This window comes from Aulonocara sp. 'chitande type north' Nkhata Bay, linkage group LG11 (genome assembly GCF_057382095.1).
Source record: "Aulonocara sp. 'chitande type north' Nkhata Bay isolate Kocher_YH1m ecotype deep benthic linkage group LG11, A_spYH_male_GT1.1, whole genome shotgun sequence".
In the NCBI taxonomy this organism is placed as follows: domain Eukaryota; kingdom Metazoa; phylum Chordata; class Actinopteri; order Cichliformes; family Cichlidae; genus Aulonocara; species Aulonocara sp. 'chitande type north' Nkhata Bay.
The window spans coordinates 35,239,694-35,262,991 of NC_141354.1; the positions used below are offsets into that span (position 1 = coordinate 35,239,694).

General features: G+C 38.4%; 1 protein-coding gene across 2 annotated transcripts in view; it reads left to right on the forward strand.

Annotated features, from left to right (window-relative positions):
* The window catches only part of znf385d (zinc finger protein 385D), a 101,059-nt gene that overhangs the window by 48,440 nt on the left and 29,321 nt on the right, over nucleotides 1-23,298 (forward strand). For both annotated transcript variants that reach the window (XM_086312330.1, XM_086312328.1), the window contains 2 exons: nucleotides 2,200-2,307; nucleotides 17,192-17,360. In XM_086312330.1, the coding sequence (XP_086168456.1) occupies nucleotides 2,200-2,307; nucleotides 17,192-17,360 (277 nt within the window). The remainder of the gene's footprint in view (nucleotides 1-2,199; nucleotides 2,308-17,191; nucleotides 17,361-23,298) is intronic.

Below are 23,298 nucleotides of genomic sequence, written 5' to 3' on the forward strand. Positions count from 1 at the left end.
TAGTCTTTCATTAAAGCAGCACATCTGATTCTGCTCTGAGCCTGTTGCCTCTGGCTAAGCTTCAACAAATCGTGCTTCCCAGACATTGTCTTGGGTTTTAATCAATAGGAAATAATTCAAGTGAACTACGTTAGAAATCAGAAGTGTAATTCACTGCTCCAAAGTGCTTTACTCTGCTCCAGAATATTTGCTTCACCATTAGGTCAGTGTGAACCTGCTCATCATGTGTCTAGGTTCCTGGAGGGATCTCTATCATCAGAGCAGGATTTCTGTCAGGATGATGTCTGAACTCCTCCTCCGCTCTTTTGTTCAGCAGTTTTCTTCTCCCACTTTTCCTGTGTCTTCCCTGGAATTTTCCATTGCCTGTCTTACGTCAGCTATACTCAAGTTGCCCTCAGAGAGTTTACCTCCTCTTGAGAACAGCTGACCTTGCGGCTACTCTGCCCACCCACTAGGCATTCGTTGAGTCCCAGCAGAGACACAGTTTTTAGCCGGTCTTTTCCAGATTGTTGCTGCCAAGCTGCTGTAACGTTCCAGTCATTGCTGTCACCTGCACACAATTACTGCCCTTCCTGTTTTAGTCCTTTTCAAGTTGTTTGTCTGACTCCTGCTGCCTGCCCATGGCTAACGTGGGTGAAGATCAAAATGTCAGTAATCATTGTCAGTATAGACCAATAAGAGGTAAAACTTTTTAAAGATGACCAAAGATTTGAATTTTTTAAAAAAGACAACTGCCTGGTTCCACTTTGTGGCACAGCTGTTCGTCTTTTTCTTTTTTTTCTAATCACAATAAAAAATGCATCAAGCTTCTTTTTCTACCTCTGCACACAAATACTTTTAAAGTAATGCTTCAGTTCAGCTGAACAGCTTCCACAGAAAGCGACAGTATAACATCACTGTGCCCACCTTCTGCAGCACAATTGTCGAGGTGTGTTAGTTAATCCTCCCACGCGGAGCCGGCACCTTTCCACTTTCCCCAGCCAAGTGGTGCCTATTCAGACTTTTTCATGAGAGAGGCAGATGTGTTTGTTCATTCCCCAAAGCTCTGTCAGCACACAGAGGGAGGCACACACACACCAAACAGACAAGCAACACGAAGCTGTGCAAGTTCTAAAGTGCAGTCGGTGTGCAGCTGAAGGGCATTTGCTCATATTTGTGGGGTTTGGGCACTGGTATTCTGTCTTCTGTCAAATGAACAAAGAATTGATCGTGCTAACAGTTATTATCTGTGCACAGCTTGATATCACTTATGCCTACACACTAAAGAATTGCAGTTCACAATAAAGCAGCTGCATTTCCAATATCCAGAGAGTAACACACACTGCTTTGTTTTTACAGTGCTTTTGGGGTTTAATGAGTTGAGCTGAAAGTGAAAGAGCAATTTGCTTTTTTCTGGTCTCTTTCACATGTGTATGGTACATGGAAAGTAGAGAAAGCAGCAGCAATGTTGGAAGCTGGAGCCTATCCCAGCTGTTGTAGGGCACGAGGCAGGATATACCCTGGACAGGTCGCAAATCTACTGTGAACATGTTTATTTCTGGTGTTAGCTCCTTTATTCTCAAGCGATCACCTCAGCAGGTAGTTCCACATTTGATTTGGCAGATTTTTTTTAACAGATGTTCTTCCTGAGGCAGCACTAAAGGTATTTGTGTCTCTTCCCAGAATCAAACCTGGGACCCTTTGATTGTTAGGCAAATGTGTTAACCACTACACAGCCACTGTGTTTATTTTTGCTGTTAAGTTCTGCATGTTATGGTCGTCTACAGAGATTGGCTTGAATTTGGAGCCAAGCTCAAGTGGCCATTCAACAACAGTATATTATCTGAGATTTGGTAGGCATAGGAAAGATCTCGCTCACCTTCTAGCAAGTTAAATTTAATGTGCTTTCAGGTGAGAACATGCTGTTAAAAATAGTATAAAAAAAGCCACAGGTGTCCTGTAACTGTTCCCTTGAGGGAGTTTGCCAAAAGCCATTACTGTAAGATTAGTAAAGAGTGGTGGCGTATGCCTAAAGTAAGCAAATAGACCATTAATTCAGTTTTAATGTTTGAGCCAGAAATCACCTGTTGAAGGGAAAGATGGATGTCTGGCTTTCTAGAAAGCCCCAGGCAGCCTGTTTTCTTTTCACAGTCAAGCGAGCGAGCGGAATGAAGCTCGTTTTAATTATCCTCTCTCTGTGTGTCTTTCTCCATCCTCCAGATGGACCCGGTGCAGAAAGCCGTCCTCCATCACACCCTCGGACTCCCTCCCACCGCCAAGAGGAAGCACGTCTCCTGCAGCGTTTGCCAACTGAGGTTCAACTCACAGGTGAGGAAGTTTTCTTCTGAAGAGGAAAGAAAGTTCAAAAGTCACAAGTACTCCTGCAAGAGATGAACACTGAAAAGAAAAAGAAAGACATGAGAAAAATGGCATCACATCACAACCTGCACAGGAGAAAGTTTAAAACTCTTCCTGCCCTGCTGTCAGCCATACTGTCTTAATGCTCTGTTGAAGTTGAAGGTATTCTATTGCACACGGTAACACATACTGTCACTGTGGCTAAAGGGTAAGATTAAAGGGTAACATAGAAGTTTTAAAGAGAAAAGGTGGAATTTTCTTCATTCACTGCGTGGGGACAGTCAAAGAGCGATTTAGCAGTGCATTAAATGTGTGTGCATGTCGTGCTCTGTTAGGGTTTGGTTTTAGCTGTGAACAAGACAAAAGGATGATATAAAAAATATCTTTGTGATGTAAATGAATGAAACAGGACATAATGACAGGAACTCTGCATTCTAATAACCTTACGAGCCACTGCGTACTTATTATTAAATCATTATAGACTGCATATAAAAAGATGGCCTTGATCTTAGGGTCTGAAAAGTGAAGTCAGTGTGGGTGGGTGGGCCTACAACCTGCTTTCTTTTAAATGCTCTTCAGTGGGGAACCGCTGGGTTAGCAAGCTGCATAAACTGCATGGGTCCAATGCAGTACAAGAGGTCATCTCACCAATCCGAATCAGAATAGTTTATCAATACCTGAGGAAATTATGTGGTCACAGTTGCTCCATGACAGTAAGAACAGAAACTAATGGAACTATAATAAATAATAAAATATATTATAAAGATACAAAATTTTATAAAACATGTCTAATAGATACAAATAGCTCTAATTATGATTATCCCAGTATATTGCTCAATGTAAATATATATGGCTGACACTGAGATGCACCTCATATCATACTCTACTTTCTCATTTTCTCTGTAGTAGAAAATACAAGCTTTTTGTATGGTGGGTACTGCACAGCAGCCAATATTAATTGCATCAATAGGACGAACATGGTGGAAAGGTCCATGTCAGTGAGTCCAGTTAGTGTAGATGAGACTTACCAGGTGGCGACAACTGCCCATCACTGCCCTAACCAGGCTGTAAATATTTCAGTTGCATTTTAACATACAGCTCTATGGTGTCTTCTGAAGTCATCCCCGAGTGGCACCAAGAGGAACTGCTTTTTTTTCTGCTTCCATGTTTCTTCATTTTTCAGCCCTGGAGGTTTCATCTTGGTTTGCAGATGGAGCCCAGATTGTCTATGATAAACTGACTCTTAATTAATGCCTACCAGGATGAGTTTAGAGTTGCAAGTATTATTTTTTTCTACAACATGGCATTTATTTTGTAAATCATAGTCCAGTGTTACCAGATGGGTGCCTTTGATTTTTCTGAGCCGGGCTTTAATTCTGCAAAAAAACCCAGAAAAAAGCTCCATCTACACCACGTCGTTGCTTTACAAACAGCCTGCATCAGTGCATCATCTTTGGCTCTATGGAGAGCATGAATTTAAAGGGTTTATGGAATATTTCTAAATCTCATAGAATAGTGTGTGATTTTTGCCCTATATCAGCTGAAATAGGGTGTACCGCCCACAACAACAACAGTTAGATAAGAAAAAGAAAATGTAACCTATAATTTTTTATAAAGTATATTCATATTCAAAATCGACACACTCGAGTCAGAGCCACCTGACACTCTTCTGGATCATGTTTGACCTACAGTTCAGCAGCTAAAACTGCAGCTGACTTCCTGTGATTAAATCCTGATAATAATTCCTGTCAGGCTTGTCTCCTGTGTGGGGAAAACTTGCTGGAATCCACGGCACACCTGGTGGAGGAAATGTCCTCTTCACACCCCAGGAGAGTCTCCATTTATCCACTGAAAAACACAATTAAAAGCCTCACTACCTTGTTGTGAGAGAGGTGAGAAATAGTGAGGAAGAGAAGGAGAGAAAACAATTTGTGTACCAAACAAAAAAGAAAAAAGCATAGAGCTCACCTATGAAACAGAACATGTACAGATAAAACTGTCATGGATATTCGCAGTAGACATGCCTTAAATATCAGTGCTCTCATCAATAAAATGGGTGCAAACATCAGTCTCAACGCTTGATTTAAATATTCTCCTCCCTACATTTTCCACAAGATCATTGCAAAAATGATCTCTCACCTCAGACACACAACCTTGTCACTGTGGGTTTTTTGTAAATACCGACCATTTCTTTTTTACACCAAAACCCAGTTTGTACTGGGGTAACATGTTTGTAAGTCTGGCCCATAGACTGCACATAGATCTAAAAAGTGAATGCAACATTAAAGGGCAACACTTGATTATTGCCTCAAGAACATTTCCTAATGAGTTCATGATCGCTATCATAAGTTGAAACCTTATTTAACAGAGAATTGTGTTCATTTTATGGACAGATTTTGGTTATGAGACCAGGCTGGCGTTTCTTCATGCATTTCTCTTCCCATCATTCTCGCACGAGTCAATCTTGGTTTGAGAAGCGTGCCGCTCTTTTTAGCGTTTTCTGACAGTTTAATCTCCTTGCTCTTGAGTGCAACCACTGGCTTTCACCTTGTTGTAAACTCTCTGTGATTACACTGATGAAGACATCTTTTAATTGTAGACATCGACAATGATAACTCGACCTGCTTGAAAGTGTTCTAGAAAGGATTTTGTGATTATTCAGAGTTGTTGTTTTCTGCAGGCTTCTGATGTTGCTGAACTGGATTGTTGTGGCCGGGTTGCTGAGCAGGACGGTGCATTCCTTCTTTTTACAATGTACCAGATTGTTGATTTGGTTATTTTGAAAGTTTTTGCTGACTCTCTGATAGTTTATTTTGGTTTTTCAGCACAGTTATGGCGTCCTTCACTCACATCAACATATCTTTAGAACTCATAGAAATAAGCTTTTTACTTTTGAGCCTATGAAACAGTTAATTCAATACTTTTGATAAAACTCTTGTATTAAAGTTTAAAATCGGCACTTTAATCATATCTTGAGTATTTTGTGTGGTGGTGTACAGAGGGAAAATTACAAAAATTGCATTAATATCTAATTATGGATCTAACTATATACGGCTACAGTGGTGGTAATGGTTTCTAACTGTTTTCTGTTTTTGGATCTTAATAACATCTTTATTATGGCCAGTCACAGTAAAGTTGTTTTAAAGTGAAATAAAAGAGCTTTAATGGACAGAGGATGAAGTAATGTACATGATTAAAAGTGATTCATGCAAAGTTTTTGTGGTCCAAAAAATATCAACACAAAATTAGAAACATGGATAGGAACAACCCTTTTTAAAACGGGTAATCATTAAATTTGTGTTTCCACATCATCTGGAGAGATTGGATACAAAACGTAAGTGTCTCGACACGTTGAGGAGTTTCAGAATGCCGTGTAGCTCTCTTTCGCTCTGCAAAGCTCATAACAGCTTCAGTATGATAGGATTTCTTGTCCTTATGTTTGTCATCATCACACTGAGTTTCAGTAATATATATCATATGTTCCAAACCGAATGTATTTTTGCCTTCATTAGATTATATGTGCTCGCTCTAATATGCTGTAATGAAATGCATGGCAATGCTATTAGCTCGCTAAATTTAAATGACGGACAGGCAGATGGGTTTCATTTCTTCCTGCACCTGATTTCCATACCATTTTCAAAGTAATCAAAAAATTTAAAAGGAAAATCACGGCTCCTGCTGCACTGCACGCCGTTAAATCAGCTGTATCCCCAAATAGCAGTGTGGTGGCTCCATGATTAAATGAGTAATCAATTCCTTTCAAACACTGAATGGGTAGGTGATTACTCAGAATGAGATTATTATGTTTTACATGGGGAAATCTGCCTTAGTATATATTTACTATCCATCAGCTGCTAATTTAAAGCTTCATTAGAGAAATAGAGCCTGTGTTCAGCTGTCAGTGGACAGGTAGCACTGTGAGAGAGAGGGGGTTGAAAATGAACTCAGGAGCTGTTTTCTTCTATTTTATTCAAGGATACAACAGGGAATTGTTTTAATTTGCTCCAGTGATCGTTTATCATAAATGTGAGATGATGCAGGGAGAGAAGCTCGACCTGTCCTTCATACTCAATACTGAAACATTCTGAGGACGGAAGACAGTCGAGTTAAAAACCAGTTAATGGCCTGAGATCTTAAAAAGAAAAAAACCTTCTCAGCTTTAATGGATTTTAAGATCTTTCTGCTTTACTTTGCAGTCATGTTTATGAGTTAGGGTCATAAACATGCCTCAAGTCTGCAATTTGTTAAGTGCGAGTGATTCACCAGATAGTCTCATCTGCTCCATCACAAGAAGCACTTTATTTCCAGTTTACATCGACTGCATTTCAAATAAGTCCTTCATTTATTTACCTTGACTTTTGTTTTTGTGGATTTTATCCAGTTAACGTTTTAGCCCTTTTACAAGCTAATAGGTTTTCTTTCTCAATATTCTTTCTTGAAACACAAAGGAACAAATGTACACGTCACAGTAAGCGTGTCAGGAGAGGCTGAGACCAAAATGATCATGAGTGACATTAGTTAGTGTTTTGTGTGTGTGATACAGAGAGAGCAAGCAAGAAAGAATGTGAGCCAAACACACACAGAGAAGCTGCTGATTATTAATTCACATGATGATGGTGTTTACATAAGCAGAAAAAAATTCCACTGAAAATTGCTTTGCCAACCTGTGCAGGATTTTAGTGCCAAGTGCAAAGGGAGGGAACAAAGGGGTGGGAGGTTTAATCAAATAAGGTAATGAAGAGAGAATCGCTGGTATTTTAGTATTTGTTGTCCACTGCTGCTTAATGAAAACCGCTCTCCTTTACTTCATTAAATTCCTGCAGCCATCTGAAGAACACATGTTGATAAGTCTGCAGCCTCTGGCCTGAGAAGTGTCATGCCAAAGTGCAGTAACATTACACATGATGATCTTCCACGTTGTTTACCTTTTTCAGTGATGTGCAAATGATGATGTGCAGGCTGTTACAGAACAGCTACACGCACACGCACACCCCTGTTCTCACATCTATAAATCCTGCTATTTGCACTAAGGAGAAATAAACACTTTATAGATGTCACGACCTTGTTTTACTACACAGTGCACGAATGCTGTTGTGTGCACAGTACAATTTACTTTCTTGTTTTGATTAATTTGTTCCATTTAGGTTACCCAAATCTGTCTGACCACACGACAAATGTTATTTGTCAAGCTCTGAGGATGGCCTGTTTTAATAATTATTAGGTTCTTGTCTCGCTCATTGCCTGCCTGCCTTGCAACCAGGGCTGACTTTTTTGTGTTTGGGAGCTCAGATAAAAGCAGGAGTCACTGAGGAACAGACCTACATAGAAACCAGAGTAAATTCACTTATTGGGCCCCAACATCATATGAATTGATGATCTGAGAACTTTTATGTCTCAACGGTCAAATAAAAACATTGAGCAACATTTGAATAAGGGTGGGTGTTTTTTTTTAATGAGAGCTTCACGTATGTAATACGAAAGATACATCAAGCTTGCCTCCTTGAAGCCTTAAAAAAATGAGAGACAAGGAAATCAAGCAGTCCACCTGCTTGTAGGCAATTTTAAATCACCAGTTAACCACATGCATGTCTTTGGACTGTGGGAGGAAGCCAGAGTACCCACAGAGACACAGGGAGAACATGCAAACTCCACACAGACAGGCCCCAGGCAGGATTCAAACCCCGAACCCTGTTGCTGTGAACCGTGACTTTGTCAGTACTCTGCTGTGTTCTGTGCTGCTGTCCTCACCTCCAGCTTTCCACATGATGGAAACCACAATCTTCTTAAAGTGGTCCTGACTGAAGTAAAGGTTGTGAATGATTTATTTGACTGGACAAGGAATCCTTTCTTTAACCTGGTGAAGGCCTTGGTGAGGGGAAAAAACATTTTTGGACATTCATTCACGCATCCACTGATTTATTTTCTTAACAGTGTATCTATCTCAGGGTTCTGGGGGGTTGTTGTCTGGACAGGTTGCCAATATATAACCTAGGAAACAAGCACAAAGACATAACCTGCAAGAAAGGTGTGTGCTGATGTGTGTTCATGTATATCCATATTCCATAAAATCAGTACATGGAAAAAAAAAGGCTAGGAAATGCTGATGAGCCCATTGTTTCCTAGTGTTTATGTCCTAAAGCATAATTAAATAGTCACGCTGTGGAGGTCACTCTTATTTTCCACTTCTGGAGCTATTTTCTCTCCGTTTTTCACAGACAACACAGTGATTCTGTGTTGCCTACTTTTAAGTAAACAGAAGATTGTTTTTCGACCCTGATCTCGTATACAGAATACAGCTTTCACAATTCTAAAGAACAAACCTGATGTTTTATCGTGTTATTACTTCACTACTTTTCCCAGGTTTATGAGGCATACTGAAAATGATTTTTAACTGATAATGTGTCAGTTGGATGCAGAAAATTAAGCATCACCACTGGACTCTATCCAAAAATATGCTGTTCCCAAATCAAGTGCATTTTCATTCTTTAAATCTGTGAGTGGCACTGATTGGGATTTTTTACTCAGCACTGGCTGTTCCAATAAGTCTATTTGGGTTTGTGCTTTTGGTATTTTATAACAGAGGGTTAAGAAGGATGCTCTCTCTGTTGTTCTGTCTGCACTGCGTGTTGTATGGTCAGCCTGTGTCGCCCATCATCTGTCACTTTCAGAAAACAACACTCCAACATTCACACCCACTCCATGCCATGAATGTCCAGCTGTGATGATGAGTCAGGCTTTGTATTTGTGTTTTGATCTTAGCGCTTTTCTTTGTAACCCGAAGCAACACTATAAATGCATTCATTAAGAGGCTGTCTGAAAATGTGTGATATCCCAGGGTTTAAAAAATTATGGCATCTTCTTTTTCTTTCTGAGTATGAAGGACAAGGCTTTTCAGTCCACCCTGTGTAGCTACTGTTTTCTTCAAAATTCATACTGACAAACCCTGGCGTTGATGTTATTATTATGACAAGTTAACATGTCGGTCTCATGTTGGAATAAACACTGTGGTCTCTTTAGGTGCAACACAACAGTAATAATATTTCCATAAGCAGTTCGGCAGGAGATGAGATTGAATTGCCCTCTCTCAGATTGATGTAAAGCTGCAGCTGTGCTAGCTCTAATAAATGCAGACAAAGACAACTCTACAGTTTGGACTGTTTTTTATTTGACATTGTATCATGCACGTGCACAACAAAAATAATATTGGTGAAAAGATGTGAGTGAACTGGTAGATTTTTTTTTTTTTTAAATATCACGTCAGTGAATAAAAATAATATTCCCATCATAGCAGAAGAAGACAAAAACAGGAAATCTGGAACACCTACTTATTGCTTTTACTTTTTTTTTTTTTGCAAGTTATTGCAAATCCACCAAAACCCTTTGCACAGCTTATGAATTAAAACTCAGCTTAATGTTCCTTGTGCTCATGATGACAATTAATTAAGACTTTAATGGCAAAACAAGTTTTAAAAAACTATCAGTAACGCAGCCTCTGAGCTATCAGTGACATTTTAATTCACTGCTCTGGCAACATGAATTGTCACCACTTTAATAGTGTTTTCATCATTATTGTGTTATTAGTTGTATCGGCATTATTTTGTGGAAAAGAGAAATAATTTCCTCTCCGGAGACCTTGCTTAATAATCTCAAGCCTGTTCTTTTTTCCCCCTTCCATATTTTTCTGTAATTTGAATAACAAGCAGCGATAATGCCTGAAAAAATACTATTACGTGGCTTCAGGAAAAAGGAAAGCAATTATAATTTACCAAAATGAAGACCCAAATGCAGACTACTTAACAAAAAGTGAGCTTTAATACAAAGCCTACTGAACTTATAGAAAGTCAGAGAGAACAAACTCCAGAAGGCTGATAAAAAAACAAATGAAATATAATTGGAAATAGTGAGGTGGAAAACAGAATGGCGACTAAAAGCGGAGCACAGAATCTTGAATTCTTTTAGCTAATTATATACACTTAATATTTGTCATTTAAACCCAGATTAGTTTGCTTTATCATATTTATTTTGGTTTCTGACTAGTTGTTACCTGACTCAGATATTTTTGCAACATTGTATTATTTACTGACATACATCATTCTACTTCTTAAAGCTACGTGTTATATTTTTGTTGTGTTTATTTTTTTAAATGCTGTAACAAAAGAATTTCCCAAGTCAGTGATAAGTAAAGTATATCTTACTTTATTTGAAGACTTTCAGTCTAGATTTAAAGCTCATCACAGAACAAAAACAACACTAATAATGAAATAATGATCTTCTTGTGGTCACTGACAGTGGGCTCATCTCTCTGCTTTTCCTCATAGACCTTAATGCAGCATTCGATAGTGCTATTCACAACATTTTCCTACAGAGACTAAATGACGCAGTATTAAAGGAAACACGTTGCACTATTTTGAGTCATATCCATCTGACTAGTTCAAGGGACTCCCCCTTGAATACAGATGTTATTCTTGGAGTTCCACACGGTTCCGTGTTGGGACCAATATTTTTTTTTCCTTCTCTTAGGGATGCATGAAAAAAGACAGTTTTTACATTTCCATTGCTTTGCACATGATACCCAGTTCTATTTATCAGTGACGCCAGATGACAGAGATCAGTTAGTTAAACTACTATCAGGCATGTATTAAAGAGAGAAGGATAAGCAGTACTTCAGTGCTTATACTATTTTGTCCTAAAACCCTCAGAAAGGTGTCCAACCACATGCTTACTCCGGATGGCATTACTTTGGCATTGCACAGCAACACTATGAGGAATCTTAAAGTTATTTTTGACCAGCATATTCTTTTCGGTGGTTACATTAAACAAATAAAGATGCATTCTTTCATCTGTAAAACATTCCTAAATTTAGAAACATTCTTCTTCAGAATGATGTTGAAAAACAATTTCATGTATTTGTTACTTCTTTGGTAGATTATTATAATTCCTTCTTATCTGGCTGTTTTAAACAATCTCTGAAAACACTGCAGCAAAAGTACTAGAACTAGGGGGGCTTAGTTAGTACCAGAGGTCTTTAATATTGAAACCAGAATTTAATTTAAAATCCTTCTTCTCACATACAAAATCCTGACTCATCAGACCCATCATATCTGCAAGAACTGAGAGTATGATATTATCCCAATAGAGCATTTTATTCTTATCCCATCTGGCCTAAGGTAAAAATTAATTTCATGATAATTCTAAAGGCCAGTAATACAACAGCAGACAGAGAAGGCAATGAAGAAACCGCCTTGATAAGAAGGAGATTTTGTTACAGCAGCATAATGTTCACAGTTCAGCTGCTGATTTAACAGTCTGCCAGTGAAAATTTAAAACCTGTCAACAAGTTATGGCATTAAATAGAAAGCGCACCTTTAATTAATATTTAAGGATTAGATTTGTGCCACTCATCAGTTATGCTGATTGTTTTTGTAAGCAAAGTGCTAAAGGAGGTAAGAAAGAAACCATTAAAGCACCTTTTCCTAGTACTTAGCTCATTTAAGCAGTTCTTTTTAAGACTGTCATTCAGTTTAGGTCACATCACTCAGTTAAAAACCTTCCACAACAAATTCGACTTGACTGCACCCACTGACAGAAACAGGCAGAGAAAAAGGACATCAGAAACACAAAGCAAGACCCACCTGTGGAACAGGTGAACACCTGTTTTCATCAAACAATAGCTGACTTACTTTGGCTTCAAGTGGTTTTATACAATGCGTCATAAAATACTTCAACTTTACGTTTCAGTACTTTATCAATACTTTCAGTCGATTCCTTATTCACAAAGTTCGCCACAGCGAACCCATTTGAGATTTTTCCCCCAAAGTCCTTTCTGACACAACACGAAAGGGATGTGTGTCTCCTCCCTGGGGTTGTGTTAATCCCTATCAGGAGTAAAGAATCTCTCAAACCAAAAAAAGCAAAACAAAAAAAACAAAAAAACAACCCCAGAACCCCCACCATAAACCTTGAGTTATTTATTGGTGCTGTGACTCTGATTTTTGGCTCCTGGGCTGGTGTGGAGTGATTCAAGAGAATCATTGCCTGCTGGCTCTGTTCTTCCTGGACCTGCTCTTAGTGTTCTTCATGGTGTTGGCTGCAGCACCATTGGGAGTGAAATCAAGAACTGCAGCTGCCCAGGATTTGGTGAGGAAACACATGAAGCAGCTTCTTCCGCTTAGCAAACAAATGAAGAAGCTTCAGGAGTTGTTCTAAGAGTTGGGAAGAAAAAAGGGATTTGTTTTGGATTGCTTGTTGGACATCTTGATTGGGACAACTCAACTCTTTATTAAGGCACGCTCAGCATCTGCACAGTTTTGGACAGTTTCTTCACGTATGTCATATATAATGACTGGAAAGAGACTCCCTCATATATATATTAATAATCCTGGGTGTCATTGTTTTTCATTGATCTTGCTTTGCCTGATTAAGACCAGTAATAACAGCCACATTTTGTTCATCATGAGGGCCGAGGTTGACATGAGTTGGTGTCTAAGGAAAAAGTCATTATTTTAGTCTTAAAAAACGGCTTCATAGTTACAAGCTACAATAGTGAAACACAATTTACTGATGTATTAGAATAATTTATTAACATAAACCTATTTTTTATTACAAAAATAAAAGTTTAACTTCAGTAGTTAAAGTTACTGATGACCTGTACATGTAGTACAGTAAATAATACATAAGAATGTCATACAGATATTTTACTTTGGATTAAACATTTATTCACAAATCAGTTTAATCTTTAAAAATTTATGACCCTACCCTACAGCAACAGGAACCATCGAGTTGGATTTAACTTTATTGAGGGAAATCTGATAATAACTCAACAGCAACCAGGTGTTGGCTGCAGGCTGGTACCAGATGAAAATGTGTTTTAAGAATGTGTTTATTTTCATTTGGTTTTGACATAAGTCGCAACACATTTGAGTCACACTATGAATCAGACTTGGGAGCGGCTTCTTGCTGTGAGACATGCCCTTGCTCCCCATCAGACTGAGGCCCGCACACTGGCTGTTATGGGTTAAAACAACGACTGGTGCTTCTTTGTTGTGACTTGGAGTCATTTACTGGGGTCTTAACTCATCCACAGGAATGTGAATGGGTGGGTTTCTGGTTGCATGCACTGTGTAAGAGACTCAGCTCTTTTCAAAATAAGAACTTAAAATCCCCTAAAACAACATCACTACAAACTTTCTGAGTTCCATAGCGTGCACCGTCATGATACTACTGGCTAGAAAGGTTCGTATACACACTGTGCAAATCATAAAGATTTATGGCAGGCTAAAAATGGTGTATAAACTTAATACTACACATAAAAGTGGTAGATGGTTCCATCTCCATTAAAAAAGAAATCTACATATGAAAAAAATACAATGAATAGATTTACTCTCCATTGCATCAGTTTTGGGCTTTGGAGATAATTTTATTTGAATATTACATTAATCATTAATGTTGGATTGTGAACTTTCCCCTGAATTTAAAGTTTCATCTGCTCTGAATAACCAAAAACAGCTTTTCTGTTTATGGAAGAAATGGGTCAGTCTTATTTAAATGATATTAAATTAATTGAATTGTGAAGTCAAAACCAACTAATCTTCTTCAGCGAGACAGTGGCCAGTATAAGGATTCTGGTTATTTTCCTTTGAATTTCCCAACTTCTGTACAAATGTTTAATTGAATCAGCTGAACTTTTTAAATGTCCCATACATGACTGAAAAACTGCAGTAGCTGAAATAACAGTTACTTCACAAGATTTATTTAAAATTGCTTTAAATGCATAGACATACAGATAATCAAAGTAGAATTAATATAACACAAAAAGGGAATGAAAAGAACATTTATAGTATCTTTGAGATGTAGGTTATGTTTTTGTCTGTTTTCCTCACAAAGGGGAATTTTAAAACTGTTCTAAAGTTTCTAAAATATTATCAACTGGTTTCTTATTTAGGCTACAAATCTAGTAGCCGCAGAGAGCATTAACATTTATCTTAAATCACATTTCTGGTCACCTGGACCGACATTTTAGACTGCACTAACAAATAAAGGAGATAATTGGGCCTTTAGAGTTTAGACGCACCATTTAAAGTTAAATGGGAATTTTACAGTGGAGTAAAAATGAAACTGGAAATGAAACTAATTTGAGGTCTGAGAATAAACCAAAACTAAATAAAATTAAGATCTTTTATACAAATACAATGCGATGGCTTTTCAGTTAGCTATTGAATTAGCTATTCAAGCTGCCCTTAATAGGGTCAACAAGGGATTTAATAAGAAGAGTACTTTCTAAATATACATATTTAGAAAAGAAAAACGTGTGTAATGTGTAAACACTGGTTAAAGTAGTTGTACTGTGATGTGTCTTTGTGTTTTGACCCTTTACTGCTGTGGTTTTTCCATGAATATGGTTGCACACCTTTCACAGAAAAGTTCTCGTCATAACTTTTCCCATCGTGACTCTGAACCTTATTCAGGCTCTATGTAGACAAAACAATCAGGCAACATGCCAGCCTAATGTCACGGCAAAACAAAGCTTAGAGTTTCCATTTTATTTTGCCAGCACTTTTATTGAGGTTTACTTATGATGCACAAGGGGGCTGAATTGTTCACGGCTGTTGATGGATACACTGGAATTTAAACTGTGACCTTTCGGTTTCCAGCAGCCTCTCTAAATCCTAAAGAAACCCTGCAACGCTGGTTTGTTTGATGTGTTTTCACCCCTCGCAGAGCACCTGAAAGGGAAACAAATGATTTCCATTCTAGTTTTAATCATGCATGTGCCAGACTCGGAGTTCAGGCAATTCTTCCACTTCATTGCTTTAATGAAAGATGAATTATTTCTGTTGTTGCATTAAACACCCATCCATATCAGCTGTGTCTCATGACAAACGGTAACTTATGTCTTTGATACCTGGAGGGTGATGAATGCGGGCTAAAATGAATGGTTTCTTGCCAGAACAAGATGCACACGCTCTTTGAAAAAGTGAGGCTTCATCCAAAAGTGGTTCCTAGGATGAAGGGGGAATGTTCGAAGCACTCCAGCAATTTCCTTTGCCAACAAAATTACTGAACTATGAGTTCTTGGCAACTTTATGCACCTAGTGTAATGACACCTCTTTACTTGTCTCATCCTATTAACTTGTCACATACTCTAGTGCACTTTCTCATGTTATTCGCCAAAGTTCACAGTCTGCACACTATATTGCGGACCATTTTAGGTAATATACTGAATGCCCAAAAGGCATGTTACAAGAACTTTGTTATGTGATCCCGAGTTCTTGTTTTCCTTTCATTTAAAAATAATCCAAACCGCTGCACACTAATTACTGAAAAGGACAGAAAGAAACAATATGCTAATCCAGAGATACTACCTGGAAAGGGCTTTCTATCCCAGCAGTCTTTGGTAAATATCCCCACCGCGGTGCATAAATAAAACTGCTTACCGGTGTCTTCTGGGGATGCATGCTTGGCGTATTTATTTATTCCAATTGGATCCGTCCTAAAACCTTCATTCCTGCCACAGGCAAAGTGCGCAGAGGTAAACAAGGGCAGCTCAAAGTCTTTGCATATGTCCGCCTTCTGTGCGACTTGATGAATCTGTTGTGAAGGTGAATCTTGGTGGCGTTACGTGCTCAGACTTTAAAACAAATGGCCACTGCATAAATTAAACTTCATGGGTCACAAAAATTTCTTAATCACTGACATCAAGTTATTATTGTTGTAAAATATATAGTGTAGATATGTAGATGCATGGATTTAGATATAAATAGCTGATCTAAACGCCCAGGTTTCCTCCCCATTGTGACTCTAGTGAAAATGGATGTCCCGAGGACGATCATATCAGGCACACAGGTGTGGGTGAGCACAGAAGCCCCACCCACCTGCTGTTCAAACCTTCTGTTTGTAAGTCCAGCAAATCAAATGAAAGATGGCTCCAAGGGAGAGAAGAGGAACTAAAACATCTTGTTTCAGTCCTGTCTTCCTCCCCTCACCCCCAGCCGCTCATGGCAGATGGCTGCCCTTCCCTGAGCTTGTTTCTTCCTGCTAATCTGACGTTTTTCTTTCCCCCTGTCACCAAGTGTTTGCTCACAGGGGCTTGTTTGATTGGTGGGGATTTCTCTGTATTGTTGTAAGGTCTTTACATTGCTATATAAAGCACTTTGAGGTGACCACTGTTGGGATTTAGTGCTTTATAAACAAATTGAACTGAAATGAAATTGAATTCAGAGAGAGGGTGAATTAAAGGGCTGCAGCAAGGCTCCGTTTAGGATAAATAAAAACATTTTGATCTGTGACTCATGCAAAGTTGTTCTAGTAGATTCCACAAATACAAATCTGGAGCTGGAAATAATCATAACAGGTCCCATTTGGAGAAAGTAGCCTCATATTTAGACTTAATGATCATTTCATGCAAACTTTTATGGCTATAGCTGAAGTAGCCAGAAAAATTCAACTTTAGCAGCTATCCAGGAGGTGCAACAGCAACTATATTGTTGATATAATGAGCTGATTTAGCAAAATTCCTCTTATAGGTAAAATATTTGACATCCAGGCCTTATAAACTAGTCATTGGCTGTGGAACAACAAATTAATATTTAATCCAAAAATGCTCCCTTTACTAGTACATGTGGAGGAAAGGTAGTAGCTATTCAGTCAGTCATAAACCACATAAATAACTTTGAACGCCAGTGGTACCTCGGTGTATTAAACATTTAGCTTTAATACTTATTTTCTAAAATTGGCTGCAAGGGATATTGAGCCTGCTAATTATGTTTAGTCTGTGTTCTTTTAGTTTTCATATTTTAATAATTCATCCAGACTTTGTAGCCACTTTCCCACAGCCTGTTATTTGTTCTTCTCACAGAGCCAGGCCCTGGCCCACTACAAGGGCACCAAACATGCCAAGAAGCTAAAAGCCCTGGACGCCCCGAAGAGTAAGCTCAAAGGCTCAGTGGTCACCAAGGAAACCGCCAACCAGGAGATGGCCAAGGGCATCAACACCTCACAGGTCCCCAACAACACTGAGAGGAAAGGTTTGTATTTTCCTGCCTATTCCTAACGCAAGACCTTTGTTGCTGTTCTTTATGTAGATGGAGCCCTTCTGTTGGGAATCATCATTAAACCTCCAAGCCTTCCTATTTGGCATTTTTGATTTGCTGCACTCAACTTGTAATCACTTTAGGACCTGGATAGACTCACTGTTGATTATATCAGCCCTGTGTTGCCTGGGTTGGCAATGGGAGGGATGAGGTAGGGCCTAAGTGTGCTTTTTGTGTTATCTAGTGCTGACAGGCAACAACACTTTGTGACAAAACATGTAATGCCCGCTCATTTGCATGAGATGATTCCATTGGTGCAACGTGCTGGGCAACTGGAAATCATTACATGGTAATCTGGCAAAAAAAAAGAAAACATCAAGCTCAGGCACTTTGTTACGTGCACACCAGTATTCCTGCTGTTTACCTTGCAATATATTAACCAAAGCTGAAATGACTTGCACCATAACTTTCCACTGCTGTAATATCCTCTCTGATACATTACAAACAGATGTGAGATGTTTGGGCACTTCTAATGGATGAATCTAGACTGTAATTTCTGGATTACACCTCACTTCCTGGTACAAAGCACCCTGTTGCTTTTTTTGCATCTTCTTCTTCTGGCTTTCTACTTTGCATCTGCCCTTATTCCATTTTTAATTAAAATTTTCTGGTTCACATTATTGTGTGCTGACTCTGTGTATCTTAATATTCATCATGTTGCAGCCAGGTGGCTTTCTAAATCCAGTCATCTTGGCCAGGTGTTTAGAGTCTGGGTCTCTGTGGTATTCGTCTGCTTAAAACATGTTTAAAGATAAACACAAACTAACTGCAACTTTCAGCGCCTGACAGGAACCAGATGTACAATATATTAAATGGTTTTATCTTCTGTGTCCCATATTGGCCCTGTGGAGGATAACGTATTTGGCACCTGAAAGCACTGCCGAGGAGCCCTGCCCTCTCTGTCTTCTGAAGCGTAATATTCCTTAAGCTGCCTATTATTATGTCATAAAATTGGCCCAATGAAAGTCTTCCCCTTCAACTGTAACAATAGAAGTTTTTTAGAGTAATTAGAAACACATTGAGCTATTCTGCTCTGGGATTAATTTCAACCTTAAACCATGTCTTCTTCCAACGTTCCAAAGTATTTAAATTAGGAGCACATTTCTGGAGTGCATTTTGCATTGTGACCTATACATATGTAGAACCTTATACAGCCCTGACGCCTGAAGTTTAAAGCACCCATGTGACATGTTTTGTGGTTTTCCCAAACAGAGTTAGCCTCATCACTGCCTCACACATCTGCATTCTAACTTGCAGTTACTTTGAGATACCCTCAAAAAAGAAGCTTCCTCACTGCCCATCATTTTTAGTTACTTGACAGAGTCTGTGGGTTCTCATGGTATTCTAAGGAGCTTGGAGGGACAGTGACTGAACTTCTATTTATACCAGGTTTTTATGCCTGGGATTCTCCACCATTTGGTTGTAGAACTGAAGCTTCTCAGATGAGAGATGAAAAGTCCAGTTCAGCTTTTTTCCAAGAGCCTTAGATGATTTGACAGAGCGATTTCCTCAACTTTACGTCTCAGCCACAACCCAACACTAATTTGAATCCCTTTCCAAACGTCAGAGGTGAGTTAAAGTTGTAATTTTTAGGGCCAACCACAAATTGTGGAACCTTTTAGCTTTTTTGTTATTATTCGTTGATGTTACATGTTAAAAACAAGAAGAAGAACATTTGATTTAAATTTTGCTTCTCAACCAGGTCACATGAAATTTAAGTTGATACTTTTTTAAACAACATAAACACAAAGAAATACAGATTTGAAGGCCACAATAAGTAATTTCAGAAATAGTATTGAATGAAATCTCTGTAAAATCTATAATGTAAGGATGAATGCAGGATTCTCTTCTTTATCTGGGTCTGATTTGAGTTCAAACTGGAATAAACTCAAGGATTTTGTCAGCCACGTGCTCTACAACCACATTTGTAGACCTTGTAGAAGCTAACTAACACCTAATTTTGTTGGTGCACTCATGGAGAGCAGAGGGAGATCAAAAGGGCACAACAGCTAAAACTGAGCATTTCAGGAAAAGATTACAAATTTAAAAAAAAAAGAAAAAAAAGAGATGCAGCAATGTTTTTCCTCACATTGAAACATGCACATATTATAGTAGACTCACAAAAAATGAACCTGTTATTAAGCCACATACGGGCATTTTAAAGAATACTTGAGGTGAAACGTTATATAGCAATGTTTGAAAACTGTGTCAATTCTCAGGAGGAATATCCTGTGAATCTGTTTAGGGTTTGGCCCCATGATAGTCTGCGTAAGCTCCAACCCCCTCGTGGCTTTTGAATTGGATAGGTGGTTAAGAAAATGGATGAGTGGAATATCCAGGGTCCTCAAATAAGCCGGATAACAATTTTCTTCTGTATCCCCTAAAACAGTATCATAAAAGAGCATTAACAAACAGGCAGTTTAATCTTATATATTTCACATGGTGCACATCATGTGTTAGTCTTTAAGTTATATTAAGAGCTTCACACCTGGCTGCAGTCTGTCTCGTACCCCGCAGAGTTACTTAGCTACTATACAAATGTCAAACCATTAACAGAAGCAATTTGCACTCGAGCTTCCCTGAAGCCAACCCACACTGCAGTCTATCGACATTTACCGTAAGAGAGGGGATGTGATGTGATGTAATGCTAAGTCAAGCTATGACTTTGGAGGTCACACATCTGAAGGGACAGTAGTTATTAAATCTTAAATGCATTTCAGAAATTATGGCTAAATTTATAATACTTATATTATGCGCTAAGTAACTTTACTTTGAGCTAAAAATCTAAGTTTCTCGTGTATTTATGTCACAAAAGAGTCGACGCACTCTGACCAACATAGGAAACATGTTATATCTAATATTCCTAAATATTTAATGCACTGAATGTGTTTTTCCCCCTGGCTGCTGCTGAGAATTACATTTTAATTAAATAGTTATTCACTGTTTACTCTTTTCATGTGAACTGTGGGAAGTTCATATTTAGTGGGAGCTTTGAGCATTCAGGACTCAGCAATTAAGCTTTTATTTCATAACACAATTTTTCCTCTTGAGCATTTCTGTCAGTCATTCAGGACAAACATGGCAGCGGCGGTTATGCGAGTTATCTGAGTAAAGCAGCAGACAGAAGCACTAAAGCCCCGTTGATGAAATGTCACAATGAAACGTGTCTTCTGAAATGTAATGGTCACTGAGGAAGAATTAAACTGTAAAATAAACAATCTGGAATTTTAAAATAGACACAGCTGGAATCAACATGAAACAATGGACTGAAATAAAACGAGGTTGTCTTTAAACACTGATTAGTTATGTTGTTCTTTTAATTCGACAATAAGATTTAATAGACTGTATCAGTAGACAACTTGTGATTATGGAGCCGTCTTTGGCTCGTGTGATTGTGGAAAAGTTATTATTTATTTATTTTTTGTATTATACACTAGCATCCAAAAGTTTAGACATGCTAGACTGCTGTGCAGTGAGTCCAATCTCTTGACTTTATTTATCATCTCTGTACATGACGCCTCATGTTTATCCAGCTGTAAAAACGTGTAACCTAAATTTTACCAATTGTTTTCATATTTTGTCAATTAAAATGTCCATAGCTACCCACGTTCTATTCGTTTTGATATACCTCAACACTGGTGGATCACATGGATGTATACAAATAAATGGCTGGTCCTGAGTCCCTCTAGCTGTGGATTCCTAATCCACAAAAAGAAAATCCAGGGAGGAAAAACAGAGACTTTAACAGTGTGTTTGGACAGAGTTGTGTGCTAATGCTGCTGACTTACTCTCACGCTTGAACCACAATGAGAAATTAGCAAACAACAGAAAAAAGTAATGTGGTGAGATGTTTCCAGAACAAGCAAAATATTGTTTTTACAGACCTAAAGGTCGATTGCGATGTGCAGCTGAGGAAAACAGAAGAGCTTTACCTTCAACATTAGTAGTTCAGTAGTAAATATCGCATTGCAGAGTAGTCTCATGTGGTTAATGATCTTAATTATTTACACCTATTAGTGATGTTGATAGGCTAATTCATACTTAATAGGCTGTATCACCTTCATTATAAGGCCCAAATAAATTTTGTGGCTCCGACATTTTTTTGGTCAAATTGGCTCCAAAAAACAAACAAAAAAGACTTTTTTTTATTGTAAAGTTGCTTTTTGAAGTAAGAGCAGTTTGATCATTTGTAATATTTATCACGTATGCTTGTTGAAGACCACCTTAGCCACAATAGCCTGTTTCCTTGCTGTGCGTTTGTGTCCATCATTGTCTAACATCATCAAAGTCAGTGTGTTTTTTTTCTGTGAAGTAGAAAATGACCCTGTAGAAAGTCATTTAGAAGTGGCACATCTGTGATTCATTCTTTCTTGAAAATGAAAAGATGACTTCTAATTTACCTCCTCAATCCCAGTGCAGAGCCCTGCTACACAGCATATCAAACCAATATAACTCAATCTGACTGAAATATTTCCAAAGCTACAGTAACTATGAAAGTTAGCTATGCAGTGACGGTGATTGAATATTTTTCTATAAAATCATACAGCCTTTAGTGGAAAAAGCTGATAGATGTGAAGACATTCAGACCTTAAAGGAATACTTCCTCCTGAAAAGCCATCTGGATTGCTTTGATGTCAGTTTTGCAGATATCTCTGTAATGGTCGCCTTCTCTTGAATAAGATTAAACTAAATATCATTTATGTTGCTGTGCTAAAAGTTGCAACAGTAATAAAACCAAACAAAAAGAAAAAAAATAATTTGAAAAGCTGATACAGTTAAGCCACAAAGTTTGCAGATTTCTGAGGTCTTAATCTCTGCAATGAGCCGTTTTCCCCCACCGACCCCAGAGTGAGAACTGCAGTACTATGCAAAAGAAAGTGTGCATGAACAGTCTCATGTTCCCGACACTGAGACACGATGAAAGCATCGATGATGGCTCGCTGACGTGAGTTGTCCTACTAATGTTCGCCAGCTGTACACTTTTTTTGCGCTAGCTGAAAAGAAGTGTGCAGCTGGTAGTCATCAGAAAGTTCTTCAAACTTATATATGTTGTGCTTTGAACATCACAAGGCAAACATCCTTCCGTTGCATTATATTTAAGGGAAGAAAGGGATCTCTAAAAACTGGCCAACCGACACTGAAACAATTTAAAGCGCGAAATAGCGCTGCACGCCAGAGGGAAAAGCACGTTTTCTTGAGATAAAAAAAATAAAAAATAAAAAGGCCAAACAACAAAGGTAGGGCTCAGACATTGACCTCCTCCCACTGCACCTGAACTGAGATACTCATCTGTAATGGATTCTACACAGCTCTGACATTAAACTTACACTCAAGCCTGGGGAAAATTGTAAACACATTATACACAGACAGAGACCTCTGGGACCTTAAACAACAAGCTGTCATAACCACACAGACAAATGGCTATTAATCATTTCAATGCCCTTAAAAAAAGAGAGGGGAGAAAAAAAACAACAACTATATTTCTATACAGCATCTCACGATCATATCTACAGCTTGTGGGGGTGGTGGTTTGTCACAAGTGGCATGGGGTAATGAATATTAATGTACTCAGATGTCAAAAGAATTAATTGTCGAGGCGGGTAAATGCTGCATTATCTGTAAGGCTGAAGTATTTGATGGTATATCAGGGTCACAAAGCTGGCGCTAATGAAATGCCGAGATCGCAGAAGAGTAATGGCCGTGGTGAGAGTCGGTGGAAAAAGGGAGGCAGAGCTCGGTGCACGTTTGCAGAGTGGGCTTTCAATTAGATTGTTTTGCTCTGTTAACTACAAGTGGAAAAATATATGATTTCCATTATAATTTCAGTACAACAGATCCATGGTGGAAACAATGTAATCTGATTGCTCATTTG